At 35.1% G+C, this 26,595-nt stretch overlaps 2 protein-coding genes and 1 long non-coding RNA gene across 3 annotated transcripts; all 3 read left to right on the top strand.

Moving 5' to 3' along the window:
- Window positions 1-4,220: 4,220 nt before the first annotated feature.
- On the top strand, window positions 4,221-14,890 carry LOC128019377 (ladderlectin). Its single transcript, XM_052605342.1, has 6 exons — window positions 4,221-4,314; window positions 4,411-4,478; window positions 4,593-4,688; window positions 14,078-14,212; window positions 14,459-14,570; window positions 14,724-14,890. Exons 2-6 carry the CDS (start codon window positions 4,476-4,478, stop codon window positions 14,798-14,800), a joined length of 423 nt encoding a protein of 140 aa, XP_052461302.1. The 5' UTR covers window positions 4,221-4,314; window positions 4,411-4,475; the 3' UTR covers window positions 14,801-14,890.
- LOC128019378 (uncharacterized) lies at window positions 5,201-5,995 on the top strand. The gene is made up of 3 exons (XR_008185127.1): window positions 5,201-5,333; window positions 5,615-5,682; window positions 5,829-5,995. It is a non-coding gene; the product is annotated as an uncharacterized LOC128019378 (long non-coding RNA).
- A 7,925-nt stretch (window positions 14,891-22,815) lies between the features above and the next one.
- LOC128019376 (ladderlectin-like) lies at window positions 22,816-24,625 on the top strand. The gene is made up of 6 exons (XM_052605341.1): window positions 22,816-22,929; window positions 23,026-23,093; window positions 23,204-23,301; window positions 23,813-23,947; window positions 24,194-24,305; window positions 24,459-24,625. The coding sequence occupies exons 2-6, from the start codon at window positions 23,036-23,038 to the stop codon at window positions 24,533-24,535; spliced, it is 480 nt and encodes a 159-aa protein (XP_052461301.1). The 5' UTR covers window positions 22,816-22,929; window positions 23,026-23,035; the 3' UTR covers window positions 24,536-24,625.
- The last annotated feature ends 1,970 nt before the right edge of the window (window positions 24,626-26,595 follow it).

The following is a 26,595-nucleotide window of genomic DNA, read 5'->3' as shown; positions in this document are numbered from 1 at the left end:
GGTTAAAGCTAAAAGGGGCTTTAAACAAGATCCTGGGCCCTATGCATAGGCAGTCCTGATGGGCCCCCATGGCCCCCACCCATGAAAATATCCAGGTAAAAAATATATATTTCAGATTCATACTTTTCAAGGGCCCTCTCTTCCTTTGGGGCCTTGCTAATGAGTACTGGTTTTACCCCCAGTCCGACCCTGGGAGCTAAACTTGGATAAACAAACAAAGTTTGGAACTGTAAGGTCAAATAATTTTTATGTACTTTATTTTTTGTTGACATTATACCTGTGGTCAAAAATGTATATGACTATGCCTAATTGGCACAGTGCACAGACACACGCAAAGCTCGGGATATGACAAATGCGCGCAGCAAGGCTAGAAGGGATACGTTTGGCTCTACTGGACATGCGCACATAAATACAGCGAAATTTTTGTCATACTGTGCTAGTGCTTGCATAGACTAGTCGAGCACTGTCGGAAACAATCAACTACTCCAGCATGTATTAATCAAAATGCATACAAAGTGTTTGCAAGTACGACGTGAATTTTAGATTTACAATATTGCGTGGAGCTGTTACTATATGACCTTATCTATGTTGCATGTAAAAATAAAATATGTAATATGGTTGTGCCTGAAGCCGAATACCTTATTCGGAATGGCACGGATAATGGCTTAAAAAACGAATAACGCTCAAGGAATAATTCTGCCTGAATGCTCGGCTAAAGCTGACAGAGTCTGGTGTTTGCTAGATAACAGGTGAGCGAGGGCATCAGCGCCAGAATGAATGTAAACTTTATGAGTGAAAAGAGCGCAAATCAAACACCGCATTGTTGTCGCCTCTCTGTTTATCTCTCAGAAATCAGAGCGTTGCAAGAGTAATTTTACCTATAATAATACATCATAGCTACACGTTATATTATTTGTATATATTTAAAAGGCAAATATTGAAAGCTTAGGCTACCATAATACGAATGAATGGAATAAGCACAGCGCGCTCACCAATCAAACAGCAGAGTTGCGCGTCTCAGTCTCTTAGAAACCAAATCAGTTCTCTCTCAAGAGTAGGCTAATAATCAGCTTCGATACGGATACATTGTCTACTTCTCCTACATGTTTGCATATTTACCTTTTGCTGGTTTGCACGGAACACACACATCTGTTTAGTGAAGTTCATTAACATTAAGACTCGCTCAAAGTGTTCTGCGTAATGAGAATGTGTGCATTGAATGGATTCAGTCGTGTTCAAATGATCACTAAACGTTTGTCATGACATCTCTCTGCTTGCATGATAAATATTATTTTAGAAATTAATAATTATTTCAGTTTAACACGACATACTTGTTCAGTGATAACTACGAAAAAATATATAAAAAGTCATAACAGTCTTATCAAGTAACTGTACGATGTTGTATCCGAATGCAGATAGGATAAATTTTGTGATTGTTACAGATACAAATACTGGCTGTTACATGAAAATGTAAATATGTAATGTCATATATAAAGTTTTTTTTTTTTTTTTTTAATATTTACATATGTAATTGTTGCATAAGGCTATACATTAATACGCGTTTATTAATAAAAAAAAAAAAAGGCTATCTAGGTGTAGACGTAAATAAAACACAATCTAACAGGTAGAAAATTAAATTAGAAACATCTAAACTTTTCAGGTCGCAGTAAGTGCACCACTGGTCATGCACATCCTTTCCCGGAACAATACTGAAAGCTAAGGCAAGATGGAGAAACAGATGATCATAGTTGTACAAGGATAGCCATTTTTTAAATAAATCTATTAGCAGAGCTACTGCAAGGGATGTTTAGTGCTGGAATTCCATTTATTCTTTGCTGAAACTTCTGCGTCATCATGGAGAGCGGGTCATGGTTGCCCAGCAACAGCAGACGCCACTGGAGCGCAAGCGCAGGCTAGAGTGCTTTGGAAATAAGGAGAGCGGCGCACCTAGCGTTTTCCACACGTTTTCAGTCGCGACATCATGCAAATGTGGTTTTGTTTTGAAGGAGAAATTTTTTATTTTATTTTTTTGCTGGACTCGGTCGAGACCAACTAGAAGACTTGGCGAGTCCAATGGCCAAGTCCGAGACAAGTCAGAGTGCAAATTCAACGAGTCCGAGACAAGTACGAGACGACAGACCGGACTCGAGTACTACAGCCCTAATCATTGGATACTAGTACTTATTCCAATAGTGACTATATTTAATTAAACTATTTGTGTTAACAAAAAATAGAACTAGTACTTATTTTTTAGTTACTAGTAACTTTTTAGACCAGAGATATCCTGAACTTAATAGATAGTTGTACTTTTTAAATTAGCATTTCTGCCCAGTATGGTAATTGTATGTTGAAAATTAATGAACCAGCAACATATAGGAGAGAGATTAAACGGGAAACTGAAACAAGGAGATAGATGTAATATTTTTAAGAAAACCAAATTGAAAAGAAACAATTATTTGTACACAAGCACATAGAAAATGTATTTTTGTCAGTTTTTTTAACTGTAATTTCGTAAATATAGTAGGCTAATATATAAGTCGCACCTGAGTAAAAGTCGCATCAGTCCAAAAATACGTCATGACGAGGAAAAAAACATATATAAGTTGCACTGGACTAAGTCGCATTTGTTTAGAACCAAGAACCAAGAGAAAACATTACCATATACAGCTGCGAGAGGGCGCTCTATGTTTTCAGGGGTAGACTACAGGAGCACAGAGAAGCATAGAGCGCCCTCTGGCGGCTGTAGAAGGTAATGCTTTCTCTTGGTTCTTTTCTCTCGGTCAATGTCAAATTAATTATGATAAGTCGCACCTGACTATAAGTCGCAGGAACAGCCAAATGAAAAAAAAAAGTGCGACTTATAGTCCGGAAAATACGGTAGCTGTTATTTTCCTATTTTTCCTCCAGTAAAAACAATAAATATCATACACGAGCTGTATGTTAACTTTTTTTTTCTTTTTTTTTTTGCATACAGTATATACAGTCATGCCAAAAAATATGGACACCCTTGGTAAATATGATCAAAGAAGGCTGTGAAAATTAATCTGCATTGTTAATCCTTTTGATCTTTTATTTAAAAAATTCACAAAAATCTTTCATTTGATAATAAGAATTTAAAGTGGGGAGAAATATCATTATGAAATAAATGTTTTTCTCTAATACACATTGGCTACGATAAAAAACACCCCTAGAAATTCTTATGAGTAAAATAACTCTGAAGTATATTCATATTCACAATTTTGAGTACTCCAGCATCATTATAAACATGAAATTATCCAAGCATTGCTTCCTGTTTCAAAGAAATATAAAGAGGAGGGGAAGCAAAGCCCAAATGCCTTTAATCTTCCATCACAGGAGGACGTGTGTCTATATCGTCCTAATGCACTGTGAGGAGGAGAGTTTGAGTGGCTAAAGTCTCACCAAGGATCACAGCTGGAGAATTGCAGAAAATAGTTAAATTTAAATTAAATTAAAAATTAAATTTATGCATTTAGCAGACGCTTTTATCCAAAGCGACTTACAGTGCATTCAGGCTATCAATTTTTACGTATCATGTAAAACCTTCAAAAAAAAAAAAAAAAAAAGTCAAACAGCACCTTCATCACCGCATGTTGTTTAGGAGGGTTACAAGAAAAATTCTTCTAGCTTATCCAAAAACAAACTAAAGCATATTCATTTATAAAACACGACTGGAACTTCAAATGGAACTGGCTTCTATGATCAGATGAAACAAAAAAACAAGCTATTTAGCAGCAAACATTCAAGATGGGTTTGGTGAACACAGAGATAAAAAGTACCCCATGTGTAAAATTAAATATACAGCTGTATTTTTGATGTTGTGGGCCTATATTTCTGCTGGAGGTCCTGGACATCTTGTTTAGACACATGGCATGTTTGATTATATCAAATACCAATAGATAAAAATGTATGACTCTGTTAGATATCTTATAATGGACCATGTTTGGATCATCTAACCATACAATAATCCGAACACAAACCTCATAAACAACACAAAGTGGATGGAATTTCATGTAGCTTGTTAGAGAACTGTGGCTCTGTGTAGGAAATGCTGCTCAATCTGAAAGCACGTGCTGGAGATTTATTACTAATCACAGAACACAATCATTCGATTAATCGTGCAGCCCTAGGGTCTTGTTTACCAAATAAGGACTGATAGATTGACAGAGCTTTCATTGGTGTTGAACCAGCGGTTGTGACTGAGCAACTGGGTATAAATGAAGCTGATTGCAAGCACTGATCAGAGAACTACATTGGGGGTGTTAGAGTGTGATTAGTTGGATTTTGAGTCATTTGGTAAGATAGGTTTCCACTGTATTTTGTTTCTTAGTGTGTAAAGATTTGTTAATGCAGGTTCATTACATTTATTTTGGATAATGTTGATGTTAATAGGACTATCAGCATGTGGATTTCTGTAGCCTTTATTCTTGCTCTGGCTGTAAGTGGAGTCAAGTCTAATGGTAAGTGAACAATGGGCTGAATTTTATTTATATTTTTAAATAACTGTTTTCTACTCTTTTATGACCGTTCTTGCTCCGTTCATTAGTTAGTAAGAACTGATTATTTCTTTGCAGGTTTTCACCGTGGTAGATGTCCCCCCTAGCTGGGAAAAGTTTGAGATGCAGTGTTTTAAATTTTTCAGTGACCTGAAACCATGGGCTGAAGCAGAGGCAAGTTTGTCTTTTCCACAAATGCTGACCATATGAGCAAGCCCCAAATTGTGTAACAAGTCATACTGTTTTACACTATTGTAATGTTAATGTAGGCACACTGAAGAGTAATTCATTGAACTTTTTTTTTTTTTATGGTAAGCAGTTGTAGTCAATTCATTTCAGTTATGTTTAAATGAACCAATTTTGCTGTGGTAATTGAAGTAGTTTGTTTAAATGTAGCTAAAATGAACTGATTGCAACTACTTACCATCTTATTTAGTAAACCCAATAAGGTAACCCTGTTGGTTGTACGCTATTTCTACCAAAAAAAATATATCTTTACATGGTCAAGGGTGTCTTAAAGCAGTCAAGTGTTTACTGATCAAACTAATTCCTGTATCTCTGTGCCATGCATCTTTCAAAGATTGAGTCATGCCCCACTATGTTTTAAAGGGTGTCTATGGGGTTTGTTTTCAGCTTTCGATCCAAATGAACTTAAATGCACTTAACCTTTTTTTCCATCCTGTCAGAAAAAGTCTTGAGCTCGGTGGAAACCTTGCATCAGTCCATGATTCACACACTAGTGGTTTCCTCAAGTCCTTTCTGAGAAAATGTGCTAGTGGCATGCCCCGAACATGGATTGGTGCTCATGATGCAATTAAGGTAGCTGTCATCTTTTCCATTTAAATCTCAATCCAACCAGTGTTGGATTAATGTCAAAATTAGAAGGAACCGTAAGTGTGTTGCTTGTTCACATTTAGTAAAAGCTGGTTTGCACTGCCCCAACAAACCAGAGTTTCAGGTGCAATGAAATTAGATGTTCAACTAAACCTACCACTGGAAGATGATCAAATGGTGGAAATGGCAACAAGTTCAGTAATGTTGATCTAACGTTCTTAGAATAATGTCTGGTTTTGGAGTGATGGCTCAAAGTTTGACTACAGTGACTGGCTTACTGGTGAGCCAAATGATAATGGAGGAAACGAAAATTGTGTGGAGCTGGCCTATGGAGGTAAAATATACATGTTGTTGTTTGACAACCTTTTTGGTCTTAAACTTGTAAAGGATTCAGACCCCTACTTTTTGTAACACTTCTGGCTTCCTGTTTGCACTAAAGCCTATCTGACTAACTTCCTGAATGTAACTGAATTTCCACAGCTGAGCAACGCTGGAATGATCTGGACTGTGCCACTCCTCTCAATTTCATCTGTTTGATTTCTCTTCCTGCTTGTTAATCTCGTCTGTCCATCACCCGAGAGGATTTGGTTTTTGGATTAATGTTAGTCTCTGCAAAAATAAAAGTGAGGTGGACTTTAAACCGCAAATGTATGTTTGAACTTGTCTCTTTCTTGAGGGTGTTGTTAAACTCTAAACTGACCCTTTGCTTGGTTCCAACTGGCAGTCAAGGAAGGGACCGGTGTCTCTGTTATTTAATGGGCTTTGTAGGGTCAAGTATGTCAGTTTTGGGAATACTGAGCGCAGGGACTTTACACCAGTGCCGTTTGTATTCATAAGTTTTGACACCCCCCCCCCCCCCCCCCCCCGAAATTTGATTGGCCACCCCAGGTGCCCCCCTATAAGATGTCTTGTGATTGATTGACCATAAAATGAACCAGTCTATAAAGTCCTTTTCAGTGCCTCCGGACAGCTATTTCAGAATAACAAGACCAGCTCATATCTAAATGAATGGGCAGAGAGTCAGAACCGCACCTTTCACTTGTCACAGGGACATAGAAACAGCAGTGAAATATGATTAAAAATCGCTGGAAAAAATTTGACTTTGCCCCAAAATAAGGTTTGAAACTCCTTTTTCCCCACAGGGTCTTTTTTTTTTTTTTTTTTTTTTTTAAACTACGCATGTGCATGGTTCTTCAACTATGCGCCTACGTCAGTGGAACCAGACGATAGGCCTAAATGTCTCCCGGCCTGAGTGCTTAAACGATGACTGGCTTTCCGGCGGGACATGTGCACACAACCACCATCTTTGCCGTTATGGGTTTTCCTTATATAGTTGGATTGAGTAAGTGGCATGTCTTTTATAAACCGTCTATAGACTCTACTGAAGTTTGCAATTCAAAGAATTACAGCGTCAGCGACACGATGCTGGTCGCGGACCTGGACTTTTACTTTATCAAGTGTGGGAAGTCAAGACACTAGTGATGGGAAGTTGGGATCATTATACTGACTCTGACTTTTGAATCGTGTTCAGATAATTAGTTTTATTTTTCCATTTCGTTCATTTTAGCAAAGTGTAATTATGACGTGTTACTTCCCCAACATGTACGCAAACGTTGATCACACTTCAAACAAAACTAAGGATAGATACAGAAGAGATTAATTCTTTACCTGGGTCTTCATTCTGTGATTAATTCTCTTGTCTGACAAGTCTTCGGGTTCAAATCATTCCTTAATCACGTGACAGACCCATGCGCTGTTTTTGTTACTGTTTCTTCAGGATCTGTGGTGTTATTTTATAAATAAAACCTTGTTATAAAATTGATTAGATTTAGTCTTTTTAACTATCTATCAGTAAATAAACACTAGGCTATATAATCCAAGTATTTCTATCTTCGTTTAATTTTAACCTTTTGAATCCTAAACAAGTAACACTACACAGTTCAATAGTCTAATCTGAAGGGTGAATTCAAAATACATAAATCATACAAGGTAACTTTTGAATATTAGAATTCACTGTAAAAAAGAAATTGGTGATGTCATAGGACTCGTTCTTCCCTAGTCACATTAAAGATTTGTTCAAAATGAACGAATCGTCCAAGAATGAAACCTCACAAGACACCAAACAAAGAGCTGGTAGGTAACCTTTATGTATGGTTTATGTTTGTATGGTTTTCTCAGATCAATGTTTTTAATTCAAGTTTATTTTATTTGTATAGCGCTTTTTACAAATGGTTTCAAAGCAACTTTACAGAAAATTATGTTTCTACAATATTTCGTAGTAGCTTATAAGTGGTGACTGTCAGTTTGTGCATGTTTGACAGGATTTTTAGAAAAATTAATACAAGACGTAGCCAGCCAGATGATGAACATTATTAATATTACTAATTAATAATAATTATATGATGCGGTCACACTTGTAGCAATATTTGTTAGTTCTGTTTGATGATTCAGGGTTAGCATCATCTGAGGTCCTCTGAGGGTCAGCATCATCTCTTCTCAGGTGTTCTGGATCCAGAATGGAGCTTGTGTATATCCTAGTTATCCCGTGGCAAAACATAGAAACAAAATAGAGACATCATTAGCATAGCAGCTGATCCAACAAAGTAAATTAGTTTAACCCAAGCTACTGAATAAGAATGCACATTTGATCAGATGCAACTACACTCACAATTTAAGAGATACATTATTCGAATGCTTGGCGAAAGAGATGCGTTTTTAATCTAGATTTAAACCGAGAGAGTGTGTCTGAACCCCGAACATTATCAGGAAGCGTTTTGTGACCTTAGGGAGCGTGATGGGTTGTAGCGTGGTAGAAGGCTAGTTAGGTACGCAGGAGCTAAACCATTTAGGGCCTTGTAAGTAATGATAATTTGTAACTGATACGGAACTTAATAGGTAGCCAGTGCAGAGACTGTAAAATTGGGGTAATATGATCATATTTTCTTGACCTGGTAAGGACTCTAGCTGCTACATTTTGGACTACCTGTAGCTTGTTTATTGACGAAGCAGGACAACCACCTAGAAGTGCATTACAATAGTCCAGTCTAGAGGTAATGAATGCATGAACTAGCTTTTCTGCATCAGAAACGGATAACATGTTTCGTAGCTTGGCAATGTTTCTGAGATGGAAGAATGCAGTTTTTGTAACATGGGAAACATGATTTTCAAAAGACAAATTGCTGTCTAATATAACACCCAGATTTCTGACTGTAGAGGAAGTAACAGTATCGGTCTAGTTGCAGATTGTAACCTACAAGATTCTGTGTAGTGTTTTTTGGTCCAATAATTAATATCTCCGTCTTATCTGAATTTAATTGGAGAAAATTATTTGTCATCCAATCTTTTACATTTTTAACACCCTCTGTTAACTTAGATAATTGAGGAGTTTCATCTGGTCTCGTTGAGATATATAGCCGAGTATCATCAGCAGAGCAGTGGATGCTAATTCCGTATTTTCTAATAATATTACCAAGGGCTTAACATGTATACTGACCTAGGACGGATCCTTCAAAAGAAACACTTATGTGTGTCTGTTATTCTCAGTATCAAAAAAAAAGATTTTTTTTGGAATGAAGTGCACAGAACGCATCAATGTCATTTCACGTGTAAATTACCAAGTTAGGCCTGACAATTTAACTGACTATCTAACTGACTTACTCTCATGCATTAACAAGTAACGTGTCACCAGACAATTATGGAACAATTTGTGCATATTGTCATTTGGTGCAATCTTGCTATGTGGTCACTGTCACAAAATAAACTGATACAAAATATGCAAATCACCATGACTGTTTATTGTTTGAACATTGACTGAAATCAGCCACGACCCCGTCAGGCTCTGCTCGCGTTGTTCGTGGTTGATTTCAGTCAAAGTTTTTTGGTCACTGGTGGCCACCCCATTTGGAGGCAGTGCCTCAGGATGGCCCCCCCTCTGAAAATGCTCTAGACACGCCCCTGGTTTTGTTTACCCCTTCTATGTCATTTGGTTTTGTCAAGCTGTTATATAAGCTTTATTCTGTGTCTTTGGGGCAGGTCAGTTTTTGTTTAGTTAACTTTGCGTTATGAGTTGATGTATTTGAGCTTATTCAGTTATTTTTGTTGACCTATTTTTAGGACTAGTTATTAATTTTGGTCCTTATGTAACTTTTCAATATTATGAGTAATAAAAGCCCACTTTTTGAAAAATCTCCTGTGTCCTCTTGCCTCACTGTCTTGGCCCCTGACACCTGATCTTCATAAACATTTAAAATATAATAGGTGTCTTTTAATAGAAAATGTCAATAAACATTTTGATATTTTTTTAGACCATTTTAAAAGGGACATTTTATATTTGCACTACAGAAAACCCATATATATGAAACTTAACACAATGTTTTCAATTTTATTTATGGTAAAATAACTTCTTATAGAAGGTTAACTAATACAGTATAGTACAAACCAAAATGTACATTAATTTTGGATAAAACCACAAATTTAAAGATTTGAAGAACACGGGGGTTGAAGAAAAGGAATTTTTTACATTACGTGTTTAATAATATCAGTTCTTAACATTTAGAGTTTACAAATCTGAGCAAGATATTAATGCAAGTCAATAAAATATCAAAATCAATTAATACTTTTTCAATCAAAAAGACAACACTAAAATACAGTCTAAACAAGGCCAATATTTCTCCGATCTTTTAATTAACAAATGGAAATGAACTGTTTAAATGTACAGACTGAACATCAATAAAATCTAAAGTTGTGGAGAACACACAAAAAAATTTACACTACCAGTTAAATGTTTTTGAAGTAAGATTTTTAATGCTCACCAAGCCTGTCTTTATTTGATCCAAGATACAGCAAAAACAATAATATTGTGAAATATTCTTGCTATTTAAATAGCTGCTTTTTATTTGAATACAAATTAAAATGTAATTAATTCCTGTGATGCCTTGTATTTTCAGCATCATTACCTCAGTCTTCAGTGTCACATGATCTCTCGAAATCATTCTAATATTCTGATTTACTGCTCAAGAAACATTTATTGTTATTATTATTATTATTATTATTGTTGTTGAAATAGCGGAGTAGAATATATTCAGGTTTGTTTCATGAATATAAAGTTCAGAATAAAAATAGGATTTTTTTGTACATTTTCATAATTGACATTTTTCATCTATCACTTTTGATCAATTTAAAGCATCCTTGCTAAAAAAAATATATTTTCTTAATAAAAAAAATAGAATAATATACTGTTGAGAAAGCTTTTTATTTCAGATAAATGCTGATCTTTGGATCTTTCTATTCAAAGAATCCTGGGGGGAAAATGTACTCAACTGTTTTAAATATTGATAATAAGAATAATAAATGTTTCTTGAATAGCAAATCAGCACGTTATGATGATTTCTGAAGAACATGTGACACTGAAGATTGGAGTAATGATGCTGTAAATTCAGATTTGATCACAGAGATAAATAAATTGTACAATATATTCAAATAGAAAGCAGTTATTTTAAATAGTAAAAATATTTCACAATATTATTGATTTTGTTTTATTTTGGATCAAATAAAGACAGGTTTGGAGAGCATTAAAAATCTTACTGTTCAAAAACATTTAAATGGTAGTGTCATTTTTTTTCTTCTGTGTGCTCCACAACTTTAGATTAGATTTTATTGTTGTTCAAGCTATACATTTAAATTAATTTATTTCCATTTTAATTAAAAGATAAGAGAAATATGGGCCTTGTTTTCACTGTATTTTAGTGTTAAGTCTTGATTTTAAAAAAAAATTATTGACTTTCATTAATATCTTGCTCAGATTTGTAAACACTAAATGTTTATAACTTAGAAAAAAAAGGGAAAATGTTTTACATTGTGTTCTTCAAATCTTTATATTTGTGGTTTCATCTATTATGTATGTTTCACTATTGTATATTTTGGTTAGTACTATACTGTAGTAATTACCTTTTATAAGTAGATTTTACTATAAACAAATATGTTTGTGCTTTTAATATTTCATATATATATATATATATATATATATATATATATATATATATATATATATATATATATATATATATATATATATATATATATATAAATATATATATGGGGTTTTCCATAGTGCAAAATAAAATTGATGTCACTTTAAAAAAAAAAAAAAAAGCAAATTTTTTATATTAAGGATCTACATCCTATTATAATTTAAATGTTTATTAGTTGCAAACGAATACAAACTCATTTGGTGTTATTTCTGGCCGAGGTGGGATTCGAACCTCTAATTGTGTGTGTTTTTGTTCCTATTGGCTAGTCAGTGCTCTAAACCTATCCGTGACTGGCCTGCGTGAGCCACAGGATCATCAGTCATCATCAGTCAATAGAGCCATTCAAGGTCCGGCTGGTGAAGTCAGACAGTAAATGGCATGTTAGCTGCACTCTCTCCTGGAATGGCAAGCCTTTGCAACATTTAATCTATAAGCTGTACTAGTATCTTTTTTTCACGTTACTAGTACTTATTTTTTAGACACTAGTATCTTTTCCATTAAGGACTAGAACTTATTCATTAGGTACTAGTGCCTTTTGTAAAGTTACTAGTACTTATTCATTAGATACTAGTACTTAATCATTGGATACTAGTACTTATTCCAATAGCGACTATATTTAATTAAACTATTCGTGTTAACAAAAAAATAGAACTAGTACTTATTTTTTAGTTACTAGTAACTTTTTAGACCAGAGATATCCTGAACTTAATAGATAGTTGTACTTTTTAAATTAGCATTTCTGCCCAGTATGGTAATTGTATGTTGAATATTAATGAGCCAGCAACATATAGGAGAGAGATTAAACGGGAAACTGAAACAAGGAGATAGATGTAATATTTTTAAGAAAACCAAATTGAAAAGAAACAATTATTTGTACACAAGCACATAGAAAATGTATTTTTGTCAGTTTTTTTAATTGTAATTTCGTAAATATAGTAGGCTAATATATAAGTCGCACCTGAGTAAAAGTCGCATCAGTCCAAAAATACGTCATGACGAGGAAAAAAACATATATAAGTTGCACTGGACTAAGTCCCATTTGTTTAGAACCAAGAACCAAGAGAAAACATTACCATCTACAGCCGCGAGAGGGCGCTCTATGTTTTCAGGGGTAGACTACAGGAGCACAGAGAAGCATAGAGCGCCCTCTGGCGGCTGTAGAAAGTAATGCTTTCTCTTGGTTCATTTCTCTCGGTCAATGTCAAATTAACTTTAAGTCGCACCTGACTATAAGTCGCAGGAACAGCCAAATGAAAAAAAAAAGTGGGACTTATAGTCCGGAAAATACGGTAGCTGTTATTTTCCTATTTTTCCTCCAGTAAAAACAATAAATATCATACACGAGCTGTATGTTAACTTTTTTTTTTTCTTTTTTTTTTTGCGTACAGTATATACAGTCATGCCAAAAAATATGGACACCCTTGGTAAATATGATCAAAGAAGGCTGTGAAAATTAATCTGCATTGTTAATCCTTTTGATCTTTTATTTTAAAAATTCACAAAAATCTAACCTTTCATTTGATAATAAGAATTTAAAGTGGGGAGATATATCATTATGAAATAAATGTTTTTCTCTAATACACATTGGCTACGATAAAAAACACCCCTAGAAATTCTTATGAGTAAAATAACTCTGAAGTATATTCATATTCACAATTTTGAGTACTCCAGCATCATTATAAACATGAAATTATACAAGCATTGCTTCCTGTTTCAAAGAAATATAAAGAGGAGGGGAAGCAAAGCCCAAATGCCTTTAATCTTCCATCACAATGAGAAAGAACACAGAATATATGTCTGATGTGCAGCAAAAGATAATTGAGCTTCACAAATTAGAAAGTGACTTTAACAAAAGAGCTAGAGCAGTGAAAATTCCCATTTCCACCATCATGGCAATAATTAAGAATTTCCAATCAACAGAAAATATCACTGCCTGGAGGAGGACGTGTGTCTATATCGTCCTAATGCACTGTGAGGAGGAGAGTTTGAGTGGCTAAAGTCTCTTCAAGGATCACAGCTGGAGAATTGCAGAAAATAGTTAAATTTAAATTAAATTAAAAATTAAATTTATGCATTAAGCAGACGCTTTTATCCAAAGCGACTTACAGTGCATTCAGGCTATCAATTTTTACGCATCATGTGTTCCTGGGCAATTGAACCCCCAATTGAGCTACAGGAACAGCACCTACATCACCGCATGTTGTTTAGGAGGGTTACAAGAAAAATTCTTCTAGCTTATCCAAAAACAAACTAAAGCATATTCATTTATAAAACACGACTGGAACTTCAAATGGAACTGGCTTCTATGATCAGATGAAACAAAAAATAAGCTATTTAGCAGCAAACACTCAAGATGGGTTTGGTGAACACCGAGATAAAAAGTACCCCATGTGTACAATTAAATATACAGTTGTATTTTTGATGTTGTGGGCCTATATCTCTTACCATCTTATTTAGTAAACCCAATGAGGTAACCCTGTTGGTTATACTCTTTCTACCAAAAAATATCTTTACATGGTCAAGGGTGTCTTAAAGCGGTCAAGTGTTTTCTGATCAAACAAATTCCTGTATCTCTGTGCCATGCATCTTTCAAAGATTGAGTCATGCTCCACTATATTTTAAAGGGTGTCTATGGGGTTTGTTTTCAGCTTTAGATCCAAATGAACGGAAATGCACTTAACCTTTTTTCCATCCTGTCAGAAAAAGTGTCTTGAGCTCGGTGGAAACCTTGCATCAGTCCATGATCCACACACTAGCGGTTTCCTCAAGACCTTTCTGAGAAAATGTGCTAGTGGCATGCCCCGAACCTGGATTGGTGCTCATGATGCAATTAAGGTAGCTGTCATCTTTTCCATTTAAATCTCAATCCAACCAGTGTCGGATTAATGTCAAAATTAGAACAAACCATAAGTGTTGCTTGTTCACACTTAGTAAAAGCTGGTTTGCACTGCCCCAACAAACCAGCATTTCAGGTGCAGTGAAATTAGATGTTCAACTAAACCTACCACTGTAAGATAAAATGAGAAGCAGCAAATGGTGGAAATGGCAACAAGTTCAGTAATGTTGATCTAACGTTCTTAGAATAATGTCTGGTTTTGGAGTGATGGCTCAAAGTTTGACTACAGTGACTGGCTTACTGGTGAGCCAAATGATAATGGAGGCAACGAAAATTGTGTGGAGCTGGCCTATGGAGGTAAAATATACATGTCCATATTTGAGGTTATTTAATCTTTTTGGTATTAAACTTGTAGAGGTCTGAAACCTTTACGTTTTGTAACACTTATGGCTTCTTGTTTGCACTAAAGCCTATCTGACTAACTTTCTGAATGTAACTGAATTTCCACAGCTGAGCAACGCTGGAATGATCTGGACTGTGCCACTCCTCTCAATTTCATCTGTTTGATTTCTCTTCCTGCTTGTTAATCTTGTCTGTCCATCACCCGAGAGGCTTTGGTTTTTGGATTAATGTTAGTCTCTGCAAAAATAAAAGTGAAGTGGACTTTAAACCCCAAATGTATGTTTGAACTGGTCTCTTTCTTGAGGGTGTTGTTAAACTCTAAACTGACCCTTTGCTTGGTTCCAACTGGCAGTCAAGGAAGGGACCGGTGTCTCTGGTATTTAATGGGCTTTGTAGGGTCAAGTGTGTAATTTCAGTTTTCGGAATACAGAGCGCAGGGACTGTACACCAGTGCCGTTTGTATTCATTAGTTTCGACAACCCCTGAAATTGGATTGGCCACTCCAGGTGCCCCCCTATAAGATGTCTTGTGATTGGTTCATTTTATAGCCAATCAGTCTATAAAGTCCTTTCAGTGCCTACGGACAGCTATTTCAGAATAACAAGACCAGCTCCTATCTAAATGAATGGGCAGAGAGTCAGAACTGCACCTTTCACTGGGACACAAAAACAGCATGTATAGAAACGGTGAAATATGATTAAAAATCGCTGAAAATTTGACTTTGCCCCAAAATAAGGTTTAAAACCCCTTTTCCCCCACAGGTTATACCTTTTTACTACGCATGCGCAAGGGTTCCTCCATTGTGCGCATACGTCAGTGGAACCAGACGATAGGCCTAAATGTCTCCCGGCTTGAGTGTTTAAAAAAAAGATTGGCTTTCCGGCGGGACATGTGCACACACAACCGCCATCTTTGCCATTGGGTTTTCCTTATATAGTTGTATTGAGTAAGTGGCATGTCTTTTATAAACTGTCTCTGGTCTATAGACTCTACAGAAGTTTGCGATTCAAAGAATTACACCGTCAGCGAAACAATACTCGTCGCGGACTTTTTATCAAGTGTGGGAAGTCGAGACACTAGTGATGGGAAGTTGGGATCATTATACTGACTCTGACTTTTGAGTCGTGTTCAGATAATGAGTTTTATTTTTCCATTTCGTTCATTTTAGCAAAGTGTAATTATACTTCCCCAACATGTATGCAGACGTTGCTCACACTACAAACAATACAAAACTAATGATTAGATACAGAAGAGATAAATTCTTTACCTGGGTCTTCATTCTGTGATTAATTCTCTTGTCTGACAGGTTACAGTCCTTAATCACGTTACAGTCCCACGCGCTTTCTCTGTCATTGGGTTTTTGTTACTGTTTCTTCAGGATCTGTGGTGTTATTTTATAAATAAAACCTTGTTATAAAATTGATTAAATTTAGTCTTTTTAACTGTCTATCAGCAAATAAACACTAGGCTATATAATCCAAGTATTTCTAGCTTAGTTTAATTTTAACCTTTTGAATTCTAAACAAGTAACACTACACAGTTCAATAGTCTAATCTGAAGGGTGAACTCAAAATACATAAATCATACAAGGTAACTTTTGAATATTAGAATTCACTGTAAAAAAGAAATTGGTGATGTCATAGGACTCGTTCTTCCCTAGTCACATTAAAGATTTGTTCAAACTGAATGAATCGTCCAAGAAAGAAACCTCACAAGACACCAAACAAAGAGCTGGTAGGTAACCTTTATGTATGGTTTAATATGTTTGTATGGTTTTCTCAGATCAATGTTTTTAATTCAAGTTTATTTTATTTGTATAGCGCATTTTACAATACAAATCGTTACAAAGCAACTTTACAAAAAATTATGTTTCTACAATATTTAGTAGTAGATAAAAGTGGTGACTGTCAGTTTGTGCATGTTTGACAGGATTTTTAGGAAAATTAATACAAGACGTAGTCAGCCAGATAATGAACATTATTAATATTATTAATTAATAATAACTATATGATGCGGTGACACTTGTAGCAATAATTGTTAGTTCTGTTTGATGATTCAGGGTTAGCATCATCTGAGGTCCTCTGAGGGTCAGCATCTTCTCTTCTCAGGTCTTCTGGATCCAGAATGGAGCTTGTGTATATCCTAGTTATCCCGTGGCAAAACATAGAAACAAAATAGAGACATCATTAGCATAGCAGCTGATCTAACAAAGTAAAATTAGTTTAACCCAAGCTAATGAATAAGAATGCACATTTGATCAGATGCAACTACACTCACAATTTAAGAGATACATTATTCGAATGCTTGGCGAAAGAGATGCGTTTTTAATCTAGATTTAAACCGAGAGAGTGTGTCTGAACCCCGAACATTATCAGGAAGCGTTTTGTGACCTTAGGGAGCGTGATGGGTTGTAGCGTGGTAGAAGGCTAGTTAGGTACGCAGGAGCTAAACCATTTAGGGCCTTGTAAGTAATGATAATTTGTAATTGATACGTAACTTAAAAGGTAGCCAGTGCAGAGACTGTAAAATTGGGGTAATATGATCATATTTTCTTGACCTGGTAAGGACTCTAGCTGCTACATTTTGGACTACCTGTAGCTTGTTTATTGACGAAGCAGGACAACCACCTAGAAGTGCATTACAATAGTCCAGTCTAGAGGTAATGAATGCATGAACTAGCTTTTCTGCATCAGAAACGGATAACATGTTTCGTAGCTTGGCAATGTTTCTGAGATGGAAGAATGCAGTTTTTGTAACATGGGAAACATGATTTTCAAAAGACAAATTGCTGTCTAATATAACACCCAGATTTGTGACTGTAGAGGAAGTAACAGTATCGGTCTAGTTGCAGATTGTAACCTACAAGATTCTGTGTAGTGTTTTTTGGTCCAATAATTAATATCTCCGTCTTATCTGAATTTAATTGGAGAAAATTATTTATTTTTAACACCCTCTGTTAGCTTAGATAATTGAGGAGTTTCATCTGGTCTCGTTGAGATATATAGCCGAGTATCATCAGCAGAGCAGTGGATGCTAATTCCGTATTTTCTAATAATATTACCAAGGGCTTAACATGTATACTGACCTAGGACGGATCCTTCAAAAGAAACACTTATGTGTGTCTGTTATTCTCAATATCAAAAAAAAAGATTTTTTTTGGAATGAAGTGCACAGAACGCATCAATGTCATTTCACGTGTAAATTACCAAGTTAGGCCTGACAATTTAACTGACTATCTAACTGACTTACTCTCATGCATTAACAAGTAACGTGTCACCAGACAATTATGGAACAATTTGTGCATATTGTCATTTGGTGCAATCTTGCTATGTGGTCACTGTCACAAAATAAACTGATACAAAATATGCAAATCACCATGACTGTTTATTGTTTGAACATTGACTGAAATCAGCCACGACCCCGTCAGGCTCTGCTCGCGTTGTTCGTGGTTGATTTCAGTCAAAGTTTTTTGGTCACTGGTGGCCACCCCATTTGGAGGCAGTGCCTCAGGATGGCCCCCCCACTGAAAATGCTCTAGACACGCCCCTGGTTTTGTTTACCCCTTCTGTCATTTGGTTTTGTCAAGCTGTTATATAAGCTTTATTCTGTGTCTTTGGGGCAGGTCAGTTTTTGTTTAGTTAACTTTGCGTTATGAGTTGATGTATTTGAGCTTATTCAGTTATTTTTGTTGACCTATTTTTAGGACTAGTTATTAATTTTGGTCCTTATGTAACTTTTCAATATTATGGGTAATAAAAGCCCACTTTTTGAAAAATCTCCTGTGTCCTCTTGCCTCACTGTCTTGGCCCCTGACACCTGATCTTCATAAACATTTAAAATATAATAGGTGTCTTTTAATAGAAAATGTCAATAAACATTTTGATATTTTTTTTAGACCATTTTAAAAGGGACATTTTATATTTGCACTACAGAAAACCCATATATATGAAACTTAACACAATGTTTTCAATTTTATTTATGGTAAAATAACTTCTTATAGAAGGTTAACTAATACAGTATAGTACAAACCAAAATGTACATTAATTTTGGATAAAACCACAAATTTAAAGATTTGAAGAACACGGGGGTTGAAGAAAAGGAATTTTTTACATTACGTGTTTAATAATATCAGTTCTTAACATTTAGAGTTTACAAATCTGAGCAAGATATTAATGCAAGTCAATAAAATATCAAAATCAATTAATACTTTTTCAATCAAAAAGACAACACTAAAATACAGTCTAAACAAGGCCAATATTTCTCCGATCTTTTAATTAACAAATGGAAATGAACTGTTTAAATGTACAGACTGAACATCAATAAAATCTAAAGTTGTGGAGAACACACAAAAAAATTTACACTACCAGTTAAATGTTTTTGAAGTAAGATTTTTAATGCTCACCAAGCCTGTCTTTATTTGATCCAAGATACAGCAAAAACAATAATATTGTGAAATATTCTTGCTATTTAAATAGCTGCTTTTTATTTGAATACAAATTAAAATGTAATTAATTCCTGTGATGCCTTGTATTTTCAGCATCATTACCTCAGTCTTCAGTGTCACATGATCTCTCGAAATCATTCTAATATTCTGATTTACTGCTCAAGAAACATTTATTGTTATTATTATTATTATTATTATTGTTGTTGAAATAGCGGAGTAGAATATATTCAGGTTTGTTTCATGAATAGAAAGTTCAGAATAAAAATAGGATTTTTTTGTGCATTTTCATAATTGACATTTTTCATCTATCACTTTTGATCAATTTAAAGCATCCTTGCTAAAAAAATATATTTTCTTAATAAAAAAAATAGAATAATATACTGTTGAGAAAGCTTTTTATTTCAGATAAATGCTGATCTTTGGATCTTTCTATTCAAAGAATCCTGGGGGGAAAATGTACTCAACTGTTTTAAATATTGATAATAAGAATAATAAATGTTTCTTGAATAGCAAATCAGCACATTATGATGATTTCTGAAGAACATGTGACACTGAAGATTGGAGTAATGATGCTGTAAATTCAGATTTGATCACAGAGATAAATAAATTGTACAATATATTCAAATAGAAAGCAGTTATTTTAAATAGTAAAAATATTTCACAATATTATTGATTTTGTTTTATTTTGGATCAAATAAAGACAGGTTTGGAGAGCATTAAAAATCTTACTGTTCAAAAACATTTAAATGGTAGTGTCATTTTTTTCTTCTGTGTGCTCCACAACTTTAGATTAGATTTTATTGTTGTTCAAGCTATACATTTAAATTAATTTATTTCCATTTTAATTAAAAGATAAGAGAAATATGGGCCTTGTTTTCACTGTATTTTAGTGTTAAGTCTTGATTTAAAAAAAAATTATTGACTTTCATTAATATCTTGCTCAGATTTGTAAACACTAAATGTTTATAACTTAGAAAAAAAAGGGAAAATGTTTTACATTGTGTTCTTCAAATCTTTATATTTGTGGTTTCATCTATTATGTATGTTTCACTATTGTATATTTTGGTTAGTACTATACTGTAGTAATTACCTTTTATAAGTAGATTTTACTATAAACAAATATGTTTGTGCTTTTAATATTAGTTGCAAACGAATACAAACTCATTTGGTGTTATTTCTGGCCGAGGTGGGATTCGAACCTCTAATTGTGTGTGTTTTTGTTCCTATTGGCTAGTCAGTGCTCTAAACCTATCCGTGACTGGCCTGCGTGAGCCACAGGATCATCAGTCATCATCAGTCAATAGAGTCATTCAAGGTCCGGCTGGTGAAGTCAGGCAGTAAATGGCATGTTAGCTGCACTCTCTCCTGGAATGGCAAGCCTTTGCAACATTTAATCTATAAGCTGTACTAGTATCTTTTTTTTCACGTTACTAGTACTTATTTTTTAGACACTAGTATCTTTTCCATTAAGGACTAGAACTTATTCATTAGGTACTAGTGCCTTTTGTAAAGTTACTAGTACTTATTCATTAGATACTAGTACTTAATCATTGGATACTAGTACTTATTCCAATAGTGACTATATTTAATTAAACTATTCGTGTTAACAAAAAAATAGAACTAGTACTTATTTTTTAGTTACTAGTAACTTTTTAGACCAGAGATATCCTGAACTTAATAGATAGTTGTACTTTTTAAATTAGCATTTCTGCCCAGTATGGTAATTGTATGTTGAATATTAATGAGCCAGCAACATATAGGAGAGAGATTAAACGGGAAACTGAAACAAGGAGATAGATGTAATATTTTTAAGAAAACCAAATTGAAAAGAAACAATTATTTGTACACAAGCACATAGAAAATGTATTTTTGTCAGTTTTTTTTAATTGTAATTTCGTAAATATAGTAGGCTAATATATAAGTCGCACCTGAGTAAAAGTCGCATCAGTCCAAAAATACGTCATGACGAGGAAAAAAACATATATAAGTTGCACTGGACTAAGTCCCATTTGTTTAGAACCAAGAACCAAGAGAAAACATTACCATCTACAGCCGCGAGAGGGCGCTCTATGTTTTCAGGGGTAGACTACAGGAGCACAGAGAAGCATAGAGCGCCCTCTGGCTGCTGTAGAAGGTAATGCTTTCTCTTGGTTCATTTCTCTCGGTCAATGTCAAATTAACTTTAAGTCGCACCTGACTATAAGTCGCAGGAACAGCCAAATGAAAAAAAAAAGTGGGACTTATAGTCCGGAAAATACGGTAGCTGTTATTTTCCTATTTTTCCTCCTGTAAAAACAATAAATATCATACACGAGCTGTATGTTAACTTTTTTTTTCTTTTTTTTTTTGCGTACAGTATATACAGTCATGCCAAAAAATATGGACACCCTTGGTAAATATGATCAAAGAAGGCTGTGAAAATTAATCTGCATTGTTAATCCTTTTGATCTTTTATTTTAAAAATTCACAAAAATCTAACCTTTCATTTGATAATAAGAATTTAAAGTGGGGAGATATATCATTATGAAATAAATGTTTTTCTCTAATACACATTGGCTACGATAAAAAACACCCCTAGAAATTCTTATGAGTAAAATAACTCTGAAGTATATTCATATTCACAATTTTGAGTACTCCAGCATCATTATAAACATGAAATTATACAAGCATTGCTTCCTGTTTCAAAGAAATATAAAGAGGAGGGGAAGCAAAGCCCAAATGCCTTTAATCTTCCATCACAATGAGAAAGAACACAGAATATATGTCTGATGTGCAGCAAAAGATAATTGAGCTTCACAAATTAGAAAGTGACTTTAACAAAAGAGCTAGAGCAGTGAAAATTCCCATTTCCACCATCATGGCAATAATTAAGAATTTCCAATCAACAGAAAATATCACTGCCTGGAGGAGGACGTGTGTCTATATCGTCCTAATGCACTGTGAGGAGGAGAGTTTGAGTGGCTAAAGTCTCTTCAAGGATCACAGCTGGAGAATTGCAGAAAATAGTTAAATTTAAATTAAATTAAAAATTAAATTTATGCATTAAGCAGACGCTTTTATCCAAAGCGACTTACAGTGCATTCAGGCTATCAATTTTTACGCATCATGTGTTCCTGGGCAATTGAACCCCCAATTGAGCTACAGGAACAGCACCTACATCACCGCATGTTGTTTAGGAGGGTTACAAGAAAAATTCTTCTAGCTTATCCAAAAACAAACTAAAGCATATTCATTTATAAAACTCGACTGGAACTTCAAATGGAACTGGCTTCTATGATCAGATGAAACAAAAAATAAGCTATTTAGCAGCAAACACTCAAGATGGGTTTGGTGAACACCGAGATAAAAAGTACCCCATGTGTACAATTAAATATACAGTTGTATTTTTGATGTTGTGGGCCTATATCTCTGCTGGAGGTCCTGGACATCTTGTTTAGACACATGACATCTTTGATTATATCAAATACCAATAGATAAAAATGTATGACTCTGTTAGAGATCTTATAATGGACCATGTGTGGATCATCTAACCATACAATAATCCAAACACAAACCTCATAAACAACAGAAAGTGGATTGAATTTCATGTAGCTTGTTAGAGAACTGTGGCTCTGTGTAGGAAATGCTGCTCAATCTGAAAGCACGTGCTGGAGATTTATTACTAATCACAGAACACAATCATTCGATTAATCGTGCAGCCCTAGGGTCTTGTTTACCAAATAAGGACTGATAGATTGACAGAGCTTTCATTGGTGTTGAACCAGCGTTTGTGACTGAGCAACTGGGTATAAATGAAGCTGATTGCAAGTACTGATCAGAAAACTACGTCAGGGGTGTTAAAGTGTGTTTAGTTGAATTTTCAGTCACCTGGTAAGATAGTTTTCTACTGTATTTTGTTTCTTAGTGTGTAAAGATTTGTTAATGCAGGTTCATTACATTTATTTTGGATAATGTTGATGTTAATAGGACTATCAGCATGTGGATTTCTGTAGCCTTTATTCTCGCTTTGGCTGTAAGTGGAGTCAACTCTAATGGTGAGTGAACAATGGGCTGAATTTTATTTTTAAATAACAGTTTTCTACTCTTTTATGACTATTCTTGCTTTCTGTTCACTAGTTAATAAGAGCAAATTATTTCTCTGCAGATTTTCGCCGTGGTAGAAGATGTCCCCCTGGCTGGGAAAAGTTTGAGATGCAGTGTTTTAAATTTTTCAGTGACTTGAAACCATGGGCTGAAGCAGAGGCAAGTTTGTCTTCTCCACAAATGCTGACCATAGGAGCAAGCCCCAAATTGTGTAACAAGTCATACTGTTTTCCACTATTGTAATGTTAAAAATATAGGCACACTGAAGAGTAATTCATTGAACGTATTTTTTTTTTTTTATGGTAAGCGGTTGCAGTCAATTAATTTCAGCTATGTTTAAATGAACCAATTTTGCTGAGGTAATTGAACTAGTTTGTTTAAATATAGCTAAAATGAACTGATCGCAACCACTTACCATCTTATTTAGTAAACCCAATGAGGTAACCCTGTTGGTTATACTCTTTCTACCAAAAAATATCTTTACATGGTCAAGGGTGTCTTAAAGCGGTCAAGTGTTTTCTGATCAAACAAATTCCTGTATCTCTGTGCCATGCATCTTTCAAAGATTGAGTCATGCTCCACTATATTTTAAAGGGTGTCTATGGGGTTTGTTTTCAGCTTTAGATCCAAATGAACGGCAATGCACTTAACCTTTTTTCCATCCTGTCAGAAAAAGTGTCTTGAGCTCGGTGGAAACCTTGCATCAGTCCATGATCCACACACTAGCGGTTTCCTCAAGACCTTTCTGAGAAAATGTGCTAGTGGCATGCCCCGAACCTGGATTGGTGCTCATGATGCAATTAAGGTAGCTGTCATCTTTTCCATTTAAATCTCAATCCAACCAGTGTCGGATTAATGTCAAAATTAGAACAAACCATAAGTGTTGCTTGTTCACACTTAGTAAAAGCTGGTTTGCACTGCCCCAACAAACCAGCATTTCAGGTGCAGTGAAATTAGATGTTCAACTAAACCTACCACTGTAAGATAAAATGAGAAGCAGCAAATGGTGGAAATGGCAACAAGTTCAGTAATGTTGATCTAACGTTCTTAGAATAATGTCTGGTTTTGGAGTGATGGCTCAAAGTTTGACTACAGTGACTGGCTTACTGGTGAGCCAAATGAGAATGGAGGCAGCGAAAATTGTGTGGAGCTGGCCTATGGAGGTAAAATATACATGTCCATATTTGAGGTTATTTAATCTTTTTGGTATTAAACTTGTAGAGGTCTGAAACCTTTACGTTTTGTAACACTTATGGCTTCTTGTTTGCACTAAAGCCTATCTGACTAACTTTCTGAATGTAACTGAATTTCCACAGCTGAGCAACGCTGGAATGATCTGGACTGTGCCACTCCTCTCAATTTCATCTGTTTGATTTCTCTTCCTGCTTGTTAATCTTGTCTGTCCATCACCCGAGAGGCTTTGGTTTTTGGATTAATGTTAGTCTCTGCAAAAATAAAAGTGAAGTGGACTTTAAACCCCAAATGTATGTTTGAACTGGTCTCTTTCTTGAGGGTGTTGTTAAACTCTAAACTGACCCTTTGCTTGGTTCCAACTGGCAGTCAAGGAAGGGACCGGTGTCTCTGGTACTTAATGGGCTTTGTAGGGTCAAGTGTGTAATTTCAGTTTTCGGAATACAGAGCGCAGGGACTGTACACCAGTGCCGTTTGTATTCATTAGTTTCGACAACCCCTGAAATTTGACTGGCCACTCCAGGTGCCCCCCTATAAGATGTCTTGTGATTGGTTCATTTTATAGCCAATCAGTCTATAAAGTCCTTTCAGTGCCTACGGACAGCTATTTCAGAATAACAAGACCAGCTCCTATCTAAATGAATGGGCAGAGAGTCAGAACTGCACCTTTCACTGGGACACAAAAACAGCATGTATAGAAACGGTGAAATATGATTAAAAATCGCTGAAAATTTGACTTTGCCCCAAAATAAGGTTTAAAACCCCTTTTCCCCCACAGGTTATACCTTTTTACTACGCATGCGCAAGGGTTCCTCCATTGTGCGCATACGTCAGTGGAACCAGACGATGGGCCTAAATGTCTCCCGGCTTGAGTGTTTAAAAAAAAAGATTGGCTTTCCGGCGGGACATGTGCACACACAACCGCCATCTTTGCCATTGGGTTTTCCTTATATAGTTGTATTAAGTGGCATGTCTTTTATAAACTGTCTCTGGTCTATAGACTCTACAGAAGTTTGCGATTCAAAGAATTACACCGTCAGCGAAACAATACTCGTCGCGGACTTTTTATCAAGTGTGGGAAGTCGAGACACTAGTGATGGGAAGTTGGGATCATTATACTGACTCTGACTTTTGAGTCGTGTTCAGATAATGAGTTTTATTTTTCCATTTCGTTCATTTTAGCAAAGTGTAATTATACTTCCCCAACATGTATGCAGACGTTGCTCACACTACAAACAATACAAAACTAATGATTAGATACAGAAGAGATAAATTCTTTACCTGGGTCTTCATTCTGTGATTAATTCTCTTGTCTGACAGGTTACAGTCCTTAATCACGTTACAGTCCCACGCGCTTTCTCTGTCATTGGGTTTTTGTTACTGTTTCTTCAGGATCTGTGGTGTTATTTTATAAATAAAACCTTGTTATAAAATTGATTAAATTTAGTCTTTTTAACTGTCTATCAGCAAATAAACACTAGGCTATATAATCCAAGTATTTCTAGCTTAGTTTAATTTTAACCTTTTGAATTCTAAACAAGTAACACTACACAGTTCAATAGTCTAATTTGAAGGGTGAACTCAAAATACATAAATCATACAAGGTAACTTTTGAATATTAGAATTCACTGTAAAAAAGAAATTGGTGATGTCATAGGACTCGTTCTTCCCTAGTCACATTAAAGATTTGTTCAAACTGAATGAATCGTCCAAGAAAGAAACCTCACAAGACACCAAACAAAGAGCTGGTAGGTAACCTTTATGTATGGTTTAATATGTTTGTATGGTTTTCTCAGATCAATGTTTTTAATTCAAGTTTATTTTATTTGTATAGCGCATTTTACAATACAAATCGTTACAAAGCAACTTTACAAAAAATTATGTTTCTACAATATTTAGTAGTAGATAAAAGTGGTGACTGTCAGTTTGTGCATGTTTGACAGGATTTTTAGGAAAATTAATACAAGACGTAGTCAGCCAGATAATGAACATTATTAATATTATTAATTAATAATAACTATATGATGCGGTGACACTTGTAGCAATAATTGTTAGTTCTGTTTGATGATTCAGGGTTAGCATCATCTGAGGTCCTCTGAGGGTCAGCATCATCTCTTCTCAGGTGTTCTGGATCCAGAATGGAGCTTGTGTATATCCTAGTTATCCCGTGGCAAAACATAGAAACAAAATAGAGACATCATTAGCATAGCAGCTGATCTAACAAAGTAAAATTAGTTTAACCCAAGCTAATGAATAAGAATG

This window comes from Carassius gibelio, chromosome A9 (genome assembly GCF_023724105.1).
Source record: "Carassius gibelio isolate Cgi1373 ecotype wild population from Czech Republic chromosome A9, carGib1.2-hapl.c, whole genome shotgun sequence".
NCBI lineage: Eukaryota > Metazoa > Chordata > Actinopteri > Cypriniformes > Cyprinidae > Carassius > Carassius gibelio.
This window is presented reverse-complemented; position numbering and strand designations above follow the sequence as displayed.

Excerpts from the sequence above, each read along its gene's own strand:
- LOC128019377 (XM_052605342.1), top strand. Across the intron at positions 4,689-14,077 it reads AACCATGGGCTGAAGCAGAG|AAAAAGTGTCTTGAGCTCGG; the intron begins GCAAGTTTGTCT and ends CCATCCTGTCAG. Across the intron at positions 14,213-14,458 it reads GTGCTCATGATGCAATTAAG|AATAATGTCTGGTTTTGGAG; the intron begins GTAGCTGTCATC and ends TAACGTTCTTAG.
- LOC128019376 (XM_052605341.1), top strand. The coding sequence starts at position 23,036 with ATGTGGATTTCTGTAGCCTTTATTCTCGCTTTGGCTGTAAGTGGAGTC. Across the intron at positions 23,302-23,812 it reads AACCATGGGCTGAAGCAGAG|AAAAAGTGTCTTGAGCTCGG; the intron begins GCAAGTTTGTCT and ends CCATCCTGTCAG. Across the intron at positions 23,948-24,193 it reads GTGCTCATGATGCAATTAAG|AATAATGTCTGGTTTTGGAG; the intron begins GTAGCTGTCATC and ends TAACGTTCTTAG.